General features: G+C 40.3%; 1 protein-coding gene across 1 annotated transcript in view; it reads left to right on the top strand.

Annotated features, from left to right (window-relative positions):
- The window catches only part of LRRC72 (leucine rich repeat containing 72), a 42,331-nt gene extending 30,859 nt beyond the window's left edge, over positions 1-11,472 (top strand). The window contains exons 6-9 of the mRNA XM_065397808.1: positions 1,292-1,381; positions 4,645-4,809; positions 7,845-7,872; positions 11,307-11,472. Coding sequence (XP_065253880.1) covers positions 1,292-1,381; positions 4,645-4,809; positions 7,845-7,872; positions 11,307-11,472 — 449 coding nt within the window. The remainder of the gene's footprint in view (positions 1-1,291; positions 1,382-4,644; positions 4,810-7,844; positions 7,873-11,306) is intronic.
- Positions 11,473-14,693: the final 3,221 nt, after the last annotated feature.

Below are 14,693 nucleotides of genomic sequence, written 5' to 3'. Positions count from 1 at the left end.
CGTTCACCCGAGCACCTATCCATACCTCCTCAGGTGAGCTAGCTAGCTCGGCATCTACTTGCCCTGAGACACGCGTTTCAAGGGTTTCTGGGTGAACAATAGGGTGGTTTGGACACAACTGCGTGCCTGGCCATATGTAGAGTCAGCAATGTAGATACCCCTAGAGTAGCTGAGTATCTGCCACACAGGTTCTAAGAGAGGGAGGAAAATTCCAAGGTGACTTATAGGCCTTCTGGTGGTGGTGAAACTAACGAGTTTGGGGGATTTCTCTTTCACCTCTAATCAACATGCAGGGTGGGTCCTGCTCCACTATTTAACTCCTATCCTTTCCTTTTGAAATACTGTACACACAGTAGTTATCTCTGGCCAGATAGCACCTTCTCTTCTACATGGCTGACAGACACAGCTGTCATGTAAAGAAAAGAAATAGGTTTGCTGCACAACCCATTTTATAAACCATCTCTTCCTGCCTGTCTGCCAGTCAACCAGGGAATGAGCTGGTCTCCATTTGGGTGTACCCACTGGATTTCACTGTGTCCTGTGACGACATTCCCATGAACCCAAATGGTCTGGCATTTGATCTAGGAAGACTTTGTGTGTTCACTCCTGGCAAATTGGCAATATTGGACTGATACATATGTCTTTCAAAGAAAAATAAATATCCTCCATTAAAAGGGCTTGTTTATTCACATAATAAATATTATGAACTCTGATTGAGTGATTGAGCCAAATTTTGAAAAGGGCATAAATGATTTAGGAGCAGAAGACCTAGAGTCCGTACATGACTTAAGCACTTTTGAAATTTGTATTCTTCACCCATTGTTTGATACGTATTTGGAGTTATCTAAGGCATTTCCAACTAGATATATTCAAAAGTCAGAAAACTGTCATTCACATTTTATATTCCATGTATATGGTAAAACTGCTGTGTACTTAAGTATATACTTATCTTACAGTACATACCAAAATCAAAGGCAAAAAATGTGTGGCTTTGTCAGTATATCAAAGATCTCCTAGTTAATCATAAAAGATCAAGCAGGAACTTCAAAGGCTCAGCACCTTAGGTGGCACCTTAATTCATTTATTTTCATTGAACATTACACAATGGGCCAACTCTTGCAGTCCTTATTAAGGCAAGGGAATTTGTTTGACTCTGCAGGGCTTGGCTCATAGTATAAAAACAATTTGGGTCTATTTAATTGTATTTTCTGCAATATCTTTGCCAAATGGTGATTATTTTCCCAGGCTTGTTAATTTTTATATTTTTTCTTCCTTCCTTAAACTTTTGCAGATCTATTTCACAACCCTCTGTCACAAGATCCAGGGTACCGTCTTTATGTGACATACTTCCTTCCCTCAGTACAGCTCCTCGACAGGAAGAGTAAGGACTGCTTTCCTCTTTTCACAGTGCATTGACAGTCACTTAAGACTCTAGCCCATTTAGAAAAGTAGGTGAATTCTTCCTGTGGCTGTTCTCCTTCTTCCTTTTCTCCTCCTTCTCCTTCTTGCTTATATATCAAAACATAGAATGAATTTAATCCAATTAATTGTGAGATTTTGCATGCAGGTGGAGTTTGTGTGAACTAAACAATTCTCTGCTTGATATCAGACCTTTCATGTTGAAACTGACTAAAAGATTTGGCTTCTTTGCTATTTAAAATGTGTGTGTCTACACTCTGAGATCTCATTTGTCTTACATAAAATTCTGTAGAACAAATTTAAGAGAGGTTAATGTCAGTGTTCAGAAATATGAACCTACCTTCATGTGTGCAAATTGGGTAAGTGCATGTACAATGGCTAATTTATTTCAGTTTGTGCTCACCCAGAGGTCTGCACACCTTTGTAGATTTTAAATAAATGCATGCACATTTCTTAATTGATCTTATCCACATAAAACTGGCTAAGCCCACCAGAAATAAAATTATCATCCCTGCATCCCTCCCAGCAAGCTCTCAAGGTAAAACCTGGGCAAGTAAGGCTCTATCTTGAGAATAAACAGAAGTAGTAAATCAACTACGTAAGTTAAAGACTTGATCAGCTAGTTTCTTGTAGATGCCACAGAAGAAAAAGATCCTAAAGATCAACTTCTTCAATAAATGCCTAAGTTGTGTATTTACCAACATGACTTTTCTGTCATCTGAGTGAACTGTTCAATGATGTGAAGGAAGGAGGTTGAACATTAGGAGGAGGAATGTTGGGAGACAGTGGGTAAGATTCCCCCCCTGCTCCAGTCCCTTTATGCTGGGTGATAGGGCGGGAGTGGAAAAAGGGGCCCTTGAAGCCCCAGATCTGGCCAGGGGAGAATTCTCCTGGTGCAAGACCTGAGGCTCAGCACCCTCTCACCAGTATTAGTGATGGGGTGTGGCTGAGATGGGAGGGGTAGAGCGGTGGGAAGGGCCACAGCACACACTGTTGTGGAGATTCTGGGCAGTACTGCTGCCCAAAGCCCATTCGGGGAGGCTGCCATAATTTGGACAACACCCCAGGATGTGTCTAAATTATGCTGGGGGCCACTACAGACCTGGAGTAGCTCAGAATCAGGAGGGTGTAAAGTGACTTAAAGCCATCTTTGCCCTTCCCCCTCGTCCTCCTCAGCTATCTGTTCTTTACTGTGCCTCTTCTACAACACAAAATTTCACCCATAGGATTGAAGCTGGGAATTACTGAAAGGGAGAATGAGTGAGTTTAATTCTGGTGGGATGAGAGGAATTTAGTTTAACTTTAAAAATCTACAATACAACTGTGTAACTAATAAGACTCATCTATCATCACTATAATCATTTTGTCTGTATGATACATCACTTTTCCCCTTTGCATTTTCAGTGTACTTTCTTCCAGACAGAAACCTGTCTCTTCCTCAATGTTTGAGAAACAGAGTGCAGAGTTTTGGCTCCACCACAATCTAAATATTGAAAATAAAATAGTTCTATTGACTTTGCTGGTTCTACTTGAGAAAGGATTGTCCTCACAAATAATGGTTTGCAAGATCAGCCCCACATAACAATTTGTATGTGCACTTCCCTGTTATACACATACAGGTTTGCTGGTGGACCTCAAGCCTATTTCTGAACATAGAAATGTAGTACTGGAAGGAACCTCGATAGATCTTCTAGTCCAGTCCCCGGCACTGAGGCAGGACTAATTATTAGCTAGACCATCCCTGGCAAGTGTTTGTCTAACCTGTTCTTCAAAACTTCCAGTAAGGGAGATTCCACAGCCTCCCCAGGTAATTTGTTCCAGTGCTTAACTACCCTGACAGTTAGGAAGTTTTTCCTGATGTCTAACCTAAATCTCCCTTGCCGCAATTATGAGCCCATTACTTCTTGTCCTTTCCTCCGTGGCTAAGGAGAACAATTTATCACCCTCCTCAATATAACAACCTTTTATGTACTTGAAGACTATTATCATGTCCCCCTCAATCATTTCTTCTCCAGACTAAAAAAAAACAGTTTTTTCAATCTTATAAGTCATGTTTTCTAGATCTTTAATCATTTTTGTTGCTCCCCTCTGGACTTTCTCCAGTTTGTCATCTTTCCTGAAGTGTGCTGCCCAGAACTGGACACAATACTCCAGTTGAGGCCTTATCAGTGTACATTTGGCATTGTTCAGAATAACTTTTTCAGTATTCAGGACAGTACTTCTCTTACTGTTGCAATGAGGATCATTGCTGGATAGAGGAGAACTGGCTATAATTTAATCTAGGGAAACTATATTGATATTTACAAAATCCAGAGATAATCTTGTTAAATTCATGGACTTAATCTTCTTTTAAATACAACCATAGTACAATGATCATTCCTGAATTAAGAAGTTAGGCAGTATTTTTTACCAAACTTTACCCTTGACTGTAAATTTGAGAACTATTTCTTTAACATTACAAACTCCTGTCTTTACTATGGAACATTACTAAAATATACTCCTGTCTTCCCCATTTACACAAGACACTTGGTCACACTTTTGTCACCCCCAGGCATAACTACTGCAGTTCCTTTCTAATTGGTCCCCTAGACATCAATATTAAAAGACTTTACCGAATTCAAAATGCTTCTGCCAGAGTTTCTTGTTTTGAGTCTTTAGTTCACATTTTTCCCAGTTTGAAAGTGCTGAGATTAGTAGGTGATGCATATTCTTAGTGTCAAAATTCTCCTTTTGATTTACAATCTTAACCTCTTTGTTTAAAATTTACAAGTGATCTTCAAACAAAAGGGCAAATGAAGCTGCAAAACTTTTTTTGATTGTACTCCTACAACTTTCTGTAATTGAGTGGTGGGAATTATTACTGACTTTGAACTGGAATTCTGTTTTATTGTGGATATGAATCTTACAATTTAAGACTTCATTTAGTTCTCTAGTATAATGCATTTAAACACCATGCAAACAGAGTCTAGGGATGAAATCCTGGACCCAGTGAAATTAATGGGAGCTTGGTATTGACTTCAGTGGGGTCAGGATTTTACCCTAACTCTTCAGGCAGTATAAATCAATATCTCTCTATATTGAAGTAAATGGAGCTATACAACTTTACACCAGCTGGTCATAATTCTGTAGAGAAAATAGTTTTCGTCTGAATGCTAGCAAGCAGCTAAGCTTAGATTTTATTCATTGGTATAGAAAGGGTAATAGTTTTTATTTCTCTTTTAACAGAAGTTACTCAAAAAGAAAGGGAATCAGCTTTACATATTTACAACCATGAAAGGTCCCGTGTTCTCCAGTCTATAGGTTTTGGAAAGAGAATAGATATGCCATTGGTGACTAAGACAGTATCTACCAGAAGCACTCCATGTGCCAAAAGTTTGCTGCTGTCTCCAGGTATTTATAATGATTTAGAGAAAAACATATATTTCCAGGTAATTTGAATTAGAAAGAATAATTTTCACCAACTTGGTTGTAAAATTAATTAGATTTAATAATGAAATAGATATGCTTTATGAACTCAGTCAGATTGCTTCCTTATTTAATTAACAAACTGTAGCAACATGCAGTGAATGTGTCTTTTCTACTAATTTGTATATTACACTATGTGTTATAATCAAACTCTGGAACAACAGAATTGCCTTTAAGGCAGCTACTCAAAATAGAATTTCATTATCTTTTCAAAATGTATTCTCATTCGTGTTGAAGTTTTTACTCACATTTTCTGTTTAATAAACAGATTTAACAGGGAAATGAATTTTTCCAGGGTACTGTACCATGAATGTCTGTATGCAGTGTGGGTTTAGTCATGTCAGTCACAAGATATTAGCGAGACAAGATGGGTGAGGTAATATTTTTTATTGGACCAACTTCTGTTATGTAAGTAGGACAGTTTGTCTCGCTCACCAGCAGAAGTTGATTCAATAAAAGATATTACCTCACCCACCTTGTCTCATGAATATCTGTCACAGACAGATCCGGCTGTTTAGAGTTTTGGTGCCCTCTGGTGCTTATTTGACATTATAGACCTTTTCAGTCTTCTGAAGAAAAAGTTTTTCTCTTAAATAGTGTTGCAGATGGTGTATCAGCCTTTTCTATAGCATCTGAATACATAAAACTCTAGGTCTGGATCCTTCTACTTAAAATATATTACAAATATATACATATTAGAAATATCAGTCACACAAAAGTTTGTATTTTTTAGTAGACTTACATACTTAACATCTCTCACTACCTGTTTTATTTGTAGAAGTTTAAAATGTGGTTCTGCTTTGAATTGTGACTTTCTAAAAATGGCAACATAGCATGTCATGTTTGTTGAGTCTTTGTGAGTCCAGATGAAATTTGATCCCTTTAAAAGAAATATGTTTTTTCTAACTCAAATTTAGAGGGGTCTTTTTGTCTTGCACACCATCTTTACTAGTAAAGATCCTGCAAACCAAATTCTTTCCTGAGGTAGACATGAACCGTAGTGGCTTCAAATTATGTTCTCAGTGACAAATATGCAATCCCATTGTTTTCCATGGGGTTGGGCAGGTGTAAATGAATGCACTTTGGGTGTGCAGTTGGAATTTAATTAACGATTTGCTCATTCTAGACAAGCTGTGATCTTGTCTATACAGGGAGTTAGATCTTTTTGTGGAGACTGCTAAGCAGAAGTCTGCAAGGGTTCACTACCATATACCAACCAGTACCAGATAAAGAGCAAACAGCTCAGGAGGACCTGCATTAAAACCAGGGATGAGAGGAAAAAATCCATCAGGAGACCTGAAACCTATCCATTTTTTGAAGAGTTGGACAGGATTTTCCACAACTACATGACCACCATACCCAGAAAAAGTTTGGAGCCTGCTGCATGCTTGCTTCCCCACTCCACCAAGGTCAACTAGCAAAACTCATCGGAGGATGAGCATGAGGAGACCACGGATACATTGCAGGGTCCATGCTGGCTGACAGCAGTTTGAAAATGACACTAGCCCGCCCAGAAAGGAAGTATGGGGTAGAGACAGAGGAAGCCTTTGATTTTTAAAAAATTTGAACCTGCCTGGCATCCATTATGCATCCCACAATGCATACTGCTTAGCAGCAAAGCAAAGAATAATGGGATACTCTCCAAGAACACCATGCCCTTAGTACTCAGCAAACCACTGTGTGCACAAAATAATGATGCACATCAAAAGTGGGCACACTGTTCCATGTGTACGATATTAGTGTGGTTTGTGTCTTTCACATTACCTAATGCACATCAAAAAGCTGCAGATTAACCCCCCCTCCCCAATAGACAAATATATTACCTGAAATATAATCCAGGTAATTCTCTTTTATGTCTCTGAATTTAATGGAGCAAAAATAGTCAAAACTTTCTTTAATCAGTCCGGTAAGCAGAGATAACTCTCTCTGAAGCGTTGTTATACATTTATTTTAGTAAGCTCTATCACTGTAATGCTGGGGGTGGTTTTTTTTGTATGGAGGAATTTGTTAAGAGTTGTTAAAATATCTGCTTGAACAATGCGGTATGGCCCTGATGAAGCAAAGCACATGATTAACATTAAGCATGTGAATTAGTCCCACTGAAGTTAGCCTACACTCAGCCTCCACTTTCTTAAACAGCAAAATATGGAACTCAGGAGCCATTGAAAATGGGTTTATATTATAACCAAAATGACAACAACTTTTTACACTGCTGCAGCTTCACTGCTACCAACAGTGGATACTTTAGTAGTAGAGAAAGGTCACATGTGATTCTACTGTCATGTCATCTGAGCCTGCTCTAAAAACTCTCAGGGCCTATCTACAATACTGTGTCCACTATAGATAAAATACTTACAAATTTTCTTATTGTAGACTTAACATCATGCAGTTGGTTATAATAAACCCATTTCAGGGATTCAGAGTGCGAAGTTTGGACTTTAAAATAAGTTAATGGCAAGTGATTTTGAGTGTAATGTTTTGCAGTTTTAAATCATATGCAAAACAATGACTATAAACTTTAGTAGTTTAATAATAATTTCTAAAATGCAGGTTAAGAGAGTTATTTTTAATCTTTTTTCTCATAGTTCATAAGGACCCCTGGGAAGTTAGAAACTGAAATCTTTGAACAGTGTATCATATGTTCACATTGTTTTGCTATTGGAGGGTTGGTGCTATCATTTCTTTTAAAGAAAAAAAAAAGGAATAGGCAGTATTTTTTTTGGGGGGGGGGGGAGAAAACATGAATAATTACACAGCATAAACAGTCAGAAAAAAAAATTTAATAACCAGGAAGCAATAGCCTATATTTTGATTTAACTACTAATATTCGGTTGTAATGGCTAGCACTCCTAGGGATTGATTTTGCCCCATTCAAGTCAATGGGAGCTAGAACAAATTGTAGTTCTTAAATGGTCAAAGTGCTGTAGAAATATTTACTTATTATAAATTTGTTGTTACAGGTTATGAAGTTGCAAATCACATAAATAAGTAAGTAGTTTGCTTGTGCCTATTTTTGTTTTTGCACATCAGAAGTATTCACTCAATCCTCTCTGCCCCTACCCAAAAAAAAAAAAAAAAAAAGCAGTAACTTTAAAAAAAATATTCTGCTCTTTTTAGTGGTGGGATAAACCACTGTGTCCATCAGTGGTGAGACAATCCACCCGCTGCTATCTTCAATGCATTTTCAGTAGTATTGCTGATTAGGAAATGAGGTGTATGATAAAATGCAGTTCATTTTGTAATATCAAACACTAAGTCGGGGTGGGCAAACTTTTTGGCTCGAGGGCCACATCTGGGAATAGAAATTGTATGGCAGGCCATGAATGCTCACAGAATTGGGGTTGGGATGCGGGAGGGGGTGAGGGCTCTGGTTGGGGGTGCGAGCTCTGGGGTCGGGCCAGAAATGAGGAGTTCAGGGTACAAAAGGGGGCTCCGAGCTGGGGCATGGCGGTGTTTACCTCAAGTGGCTCTCGGAAGCAGTGGCATGTCGCTTCTCCAGAGGCGTGGTCAGGCAGCTCTGCATGCTGCCCCGTCATATTGGAGCGCCGGAGGGGGCCATTGGAGTGTGTAGGAGCCGGAGGGGGGCTATGCCATGCCGCTGCTTCTGAGCTGCGTGGAGCGGCCCCCGACCCTGCTCCCTGGTTGGAGTGCTGGAGGGGGGCATGCCCCAAACCCCGCTCCCCAGCAGGAGCTCGAGGGCCAGCTTAAAATGGCTGGCATGCCAGATGCAGCCCGTAGTTTGCCCACCCCTGCACTAAGTGCTAAAAATATTGTACATTAATGTGTTAGAGCAGCCGAGTAGTTCTGCTATAACATGGGTGAGACAATTTCCTTCTAACTGCCTATTCTTAAATAGGCACCTTCCTGGAAAAAATGCTGCCCTATGGAATGAAATTTCTCAGCCCACAGTTGGTTTATTTTGTTGGATTTTTCATGTATAATAGAAATAAAGATAAAATTTAGTTCTCTCTCTGTGTTGTGATAGGGAAAAAGATGCTATTAATGCTCAGACATTTTTAGATGCAGTTTTTTTATGTGGCAACTTTAAAAGTTATTTTAAAAGTTCATGCTTGTTTTAATTTATCAGTGAGCAACATGTGTGAGTAGCTATGTTTTAAACATAGACATTATTGAGAAATATATTTTTAAAATTAGCATGTACACATTAGTGCACATAAGTTCACTACCATTTCCTTTAACAATCTAAGTATACGGAGCTGTCCACTTTGAGGATAGCCCTACGCAATCAGGCAAATCATAATGAAAACAGAGTTCTATGCTGGTTTCAATACCACTCTGCTTGCTGCATGTACTTTCTGTTGCTTTTAGGTGCTCAGGTCCCAAATTCCACAAGGTACTTAAGCACATGCTTAACTATAAGCACTGGAATAGACCTATTGAAGTCAGTGGAACTACTCACATGATTAAAGCTAGCCACATGCTAACGTGCGTATATGCCTTTATGCAGAGATTCTTTTCTATTCAGTTTTTATACTGTGCCCAGCACCTGAGCACCTATATATGAGAATGACTGTACTACCGAGTTTCTTTCTACCTCTACTCTCTTCACTGATTTTGTGAGTCTACAGCTCATATCTCCCATGGTACAACTAAAGTATGACATGCACAGAACGAGCAATCAGAAGTTTGCACCTTGATTATCCAGAAGAATCACAATGAAATAAACATCCATTGCATTTGCCTGAGTGTGTGATCACTTACATCTGCAAGAGAGACTATAAATGCAGTGTAATGATTAAGATTTTACATGTTCATGTAACCCTTCTGCCAGGTGGGGCCGGCAGCAACCAGGGCTGGGTTCAGTATTCACGGGTTCCTTTTCAACAATACAACACAGAACCGGCTCAAGCTGCCACTCAGTAACCTAGGAAAATTACACACCACCCCTGGGCGCCTCTGAGAGGCAATACTTCCTCACTCGCAAGCACAGAGTCTGCGTGTAGAAAAGAAACTTTTAATGAAAGGAGAGAAGTCACCTGACATGAATTAGGGAAAATGCCACAAGGAGGATTCCTAAACAAACCTGTCAGCAGGACGCCCACCCCAGAGTGCATGGGGCAGAAGATGATTTTCTACAACCAAAAGTTCCTTTACTGTGCCCCCCTCTGCTCCCTCACCATACCTCACTCACAGTGGTTGTCCTTGGTCAGCGAGGACCTAGGGTTCAGAGGCACATCTGTGTGAGCTCACCTCCCACCTGGGGAAGAAGGCACCTTGCTTGCTCTGCTATCTGAGCACTTGTTATGGCTGGCTGCCCCGCCAGTCATGGTTCCTTGATGCCTGGCCATCCCACCAGTTGCGGTAACTCACCCTCTGGCTGTCCCATCAGCCACTGTTTGCCACTTCTGCTGGCTGCCTGTCAGTTACCTTCTGCTGTCACCTGCCTCTTTGCTCTGACCTCTGTAGGTCAGTCTCTTAGTGATTTTCAGTAGGCTGGGCAGAAACACTGCCCTACCACAAGTGATTTCAGCTCTTATTGAATATTTGAAATAATAAAAGGCTCCTAATTAAGCCTATTTAGCACTGTCTGTGAGCAGTAGGGAAAACAGATTAAACCAGATCAGGGACCCTTAAGGAGAGTCCACATCTCATGGCTGGGACACCTATCTCCACCACCTCTTACTTTCACAGGGGTCTAGCATTCGAGCCCCTGGCTTTCAGCTGAGGGTGACCCCCTCATTTGGGATAGGTTAAGGACAGTTCTGCTCCCCTTTATTCATACAATAAAGACAACATTGATAACATTTCACTACCCCTTTATTCAGTTCTAAAGTGATTTGTAACCCAACACCAGCCAAAGTTGATCACTTTGAGCAACACAGCTCTATCTGCTGTATATCTTGGCAAAGTAGGTGTTTTCATGTAAATACAGATTGCTCCTGAAGTCTCTACCCCTCCCCAGCTAGCTGTCAGAGGAAAGTTCATTCAGACTCTGCTTACATAAAATTCAGTTACAATTCCTACTGTAACCAGATCTGTATGCACAGAATCATATTCCTGTGTATAAATGCAGCAATATTGTGAAAGTTAACTCTGAGCAATTAATATTGTATTAATGTATCTTTTTGCACTGAGTTCACTTGGTTTTTAAAGTTAAGGAAAATACATTTTAATGAGTTTCTTTATTGCATTTAGTTTAATCAAAAATGAAGTTTCTTTTACTTGGACTTCTATGACTCCGCCTTTTTTATTCTCTTTTGTTTTGTCTCATTTTGATCTCAAGTTTTAGAGAGGAAGCATACAAAAAAATTTCTTGAGTAGTTCTAGACTAGTCTGTTTAATCAATAATTGCCTCTACTATTACTTTCCACATAACTGTTTCCAGAAATTAATTCCAAAGTGGTTAGGAATAATTGTTTTTATCATGTCAGTTATTTACATTTGTTTTGTTATTTTTGTAGAGTTCCATTTGAGAACCCCGAAGATGCTGTTTTTGTGAGGGCAATGAAGAGATCTATAATGGAATTTTCCTCTGTGGACTGGAATAAAATACCCACCTGTCTAGGAATATGCCTTGAAAACAAATCAGAAGAACCCCATGAGAAACTGACAGTCAAATTCAGATAACTGTTTGGTTCCTTAAGAAAATATGTACCTTCATGTTGGATATTAAACTTTTATTGTAAGTTAATATCCATAAGACATGTATGCTATAACTTATGCTTGATTAAAAGAACTTTCAGCAGGAAAAATTTAAATTCATTTCCTTTAATCCCAAATGTGGGGATTCAAGGATTAAAAGTTAGAAAATGCTGGTCACAGATTTGCTGTAACTTTATCATAATGTTGTCACTAATTGAATTCTCATGAGTACCATATTGTCTGTTGTGACAAATTAACAAAGCAAACCTGTACATTAATTTTTAGGACACTAAGGATGAATATATTCATCTTTGATAGTCTTTGCTGGTGGCCTCCTCTTTTCTAAGTTAATCAGGCTTCTCTTACCACCTTAGTTTCTAACACTTCCAGGTCAGATTAAGACTTCATGTGGCCCATCTCTTTCCCAAATGAAGTTACTGCAAGGTTCTCTGTGTATAAGTTTGTTATATAGTCCTTATCACGGTTATCTTAATTTTTTCCCCATTCCCAACTCCTGCTACAATCCACTTTTGTCCTTTGCTGATTGCTGTTTCAAAGGAAAGTGTTTGGAACTGGTAGCAGGGAAAACTAATTACATTAGGAATGTAGAGAAGATGCAAGGTAAATCCACGCTGGCTTCTTACAAGAGTCCCAACATTTCTTACCTCCTGTTAGCCAGAAACCTTTCTTGGCAATTGTTCTCAAAGTGGACAAGCTGAAACACTAGGAATTAGCCAGACAGAGGTGTTAATCACTCCTCATGGGAAAACTCTACTGCACTGCTCTCATAGAGAACCTCCTGAGCTGTTCCATCAAAGGAAAGGCAGGATTTATCTCCCAGTGTATGTGGGGTAGGTGAGAGCTTTTGGTGGATCAGAGAGCCATAATTGAGCCCACAGAGACTAGCCTGCATCCCAGCAGTTAAACACTGTAGGTGCTTTATCCCAGGATGTACAGTTAGAAGGGATCTAATATTTTATCTCACAGCAGTATGAAGCTGAGTGTGGTGTAGAAGAAAATGTTCAGTCTCCAGGGAAGAGGGAAGTACATTGCACTGGGACAGTTGCAATGTAAGGTTACACTCTGATTTACCCAATTACAGAAGTAAATTTCATGTTGTTAAATTCTCTGAAGATTTTGTGTGCACTGAGCATACTCCAGCCTAGGACTATAGGGACCCAAGCATGACTTTCCCTCTAATTGCTCCTCCCCACTGCCAGGGACTGATGTACCACCAAGCATTGGAACTGACAGCAAGGAGACTGTCTCTCCTGTGCTCTCAATGCTCCCCCTGCTAATATGGAAGAGAAGGAAGAAGCTGCCTGACTGAAGAGAGGTGCATGTGGGGAAGGTGGCTTGCGGGAGCCAGAGGGTGAGGAGGAACAGAGTGGGGACAGCAGGAACAGGAGCTAGTGGAGGGAGACAGGAGCTGTAGTGGGGTGCAAGGAGAGGGAGAGGGGCTGAAGAGGTATATAGGCACAGAACAGGAGGAGGGCAAAAACCAGAGGATGGAGGGGATTAGATAGAAGCAGAGGGGGCAGGGGCAAGAGCCAAGTGGGGGATTGGATAGGAGCAGAAAGGGGTGGGGGGAAGAGAGGCAGGAACCAAGGTGGGGGGTAGATAGAAGGAGAGAGCGAGAGAGCCAAGGTGGGATGGCTGTCTCTCCGAGGCAGCCCCATTCTCCTCTCACCCATATTTTCCCCCACTTCTCCACCCCATAAATGCCCCTTAGTCTCCAGGCCACCAAGCATTCATGTTCTAACCTTTTGGTTTAAAAAGAAAAACAAAACCAAAAAAACCCTTTGATTACATTCTGCCAAAATAAAGTAACTCTGGTAGGGGATGTGAGAAGGAGGGTCAGGTGAGGGACATATGGGGGTGACCACTAACTCCTATCAACAAACATTTCTCTAACTCTTTAGAAAACTAGGAAATTAAATGGCAAAAAACTTCCTTAAGACAGTGTTACGGTTGCCAGGATAGCTCATGCTCCTCCAGACTGTCAAGGGGGGAGGGATAGCTTAGTGGCTTGAGCATTGGCCTGCTAAACCCAGGGTTATGAGTTCAATCCTTGAGGGGACCACTTAGGGATCTGGGGCAAAAATCAGTACTTGGTCCTACTAGTGAAGGCAGGGGGCTGGACTTGATGACCTTTTGGGGTCCCTTCCAGCTCTATGAGATATCATAATCACAGGTCTTCCAGCCTGGTCCAACTTACTCCTCCACCATTCAATATAACTACACCTAACACAGCTGAAGTTTCCAGTGGCTATTGCCAGCTGCATGGGAGCAGAGTTAAGGTTGTGTCGGTGTTTACCTTAACCCTGAATTTCCCAGCTTTCAGAAGTTTGAGTTTTGCTGAACTTGACGTTCTGGAAGGGCACCAACTATCACCTGGCAACCTGAACTCTGTGTTAATTTTTTTTGCCATTTAATTAAATGGCAACTGATATACATGCTCTCTGGGATATTATTTCTTCCTTTAGATTGACTAGGGAGTCCTGTTTTCTCTATGTGAGCCTTTTAAAGACCCAATCCTACACACACCAATTACTGAGCATAGTGATTCCTATAGCCCAAATTCTGTTACCCTCACACAGGGTGAGTGGTACCTTACTTTGTGAACTGTCCCATTGATTTCATGACATACTGTACCACTTATCAAATATAAGGGTGACAGAATCAAGGGTGACTGGGAATTTTCCCATTGGCTTCAATGGGGCCAAAACTTCACCTTTTTGTCTTGTATGGCCATCAATCATGTGGTCAATGCTTACCAAATATTTCAGAAACATAAAATCTCACTGTTCTAGAAAGGAAACCTTTCCTTAAAATGAAATTTAGAAACTATCCCACTCTAGTCAATGTAAATGTTTAGCCCAAGTTTTTAATATTAATCTTTTCATTGGTCTGTGACAACTTGAATATCTTTGAAAAAATAAATTGCCCACTTCACTTGAAGTGGTCTCCTCCAGCATCTGTGAACCACTTATCCTTAGCAACTTGTCCCCACCTTGTATTTAGCTTACACACACTGGTTAGCTTCCCCAGGCCCATAGAAGAGCTCTGTGAAACTCAAAATCTTGTCCCTTCTACCAACAGAAGTTGGTCCAATAAAAGATATCACCTCACCTGTCTTGTCTTTCTGAACAAATAAGTAATTATTTGAAAGATAGATTTCATAGTCAACTTGAGACAGCTGGATC

The sequence above is a fragment of the Emys orbicularis genome, chromosome 2 (assembly GCF_028017835.1).
Source record: "Emys orbicularis isolate rEmyOrb1 chromosome 2, rEmyOrb1.hap1, whole genome shotgun sequence".
Taxonomy (NCBI): Eukaryota; Metazoa; Chordata; order Testudines; family Emydidae; genus Emys; species Emys orbicularis.
The sequence above is the reverse complement of the archived record's forward strand: the minus strand, read 5'-3'. Positions and strand labels throughout refer to the sequence as shown.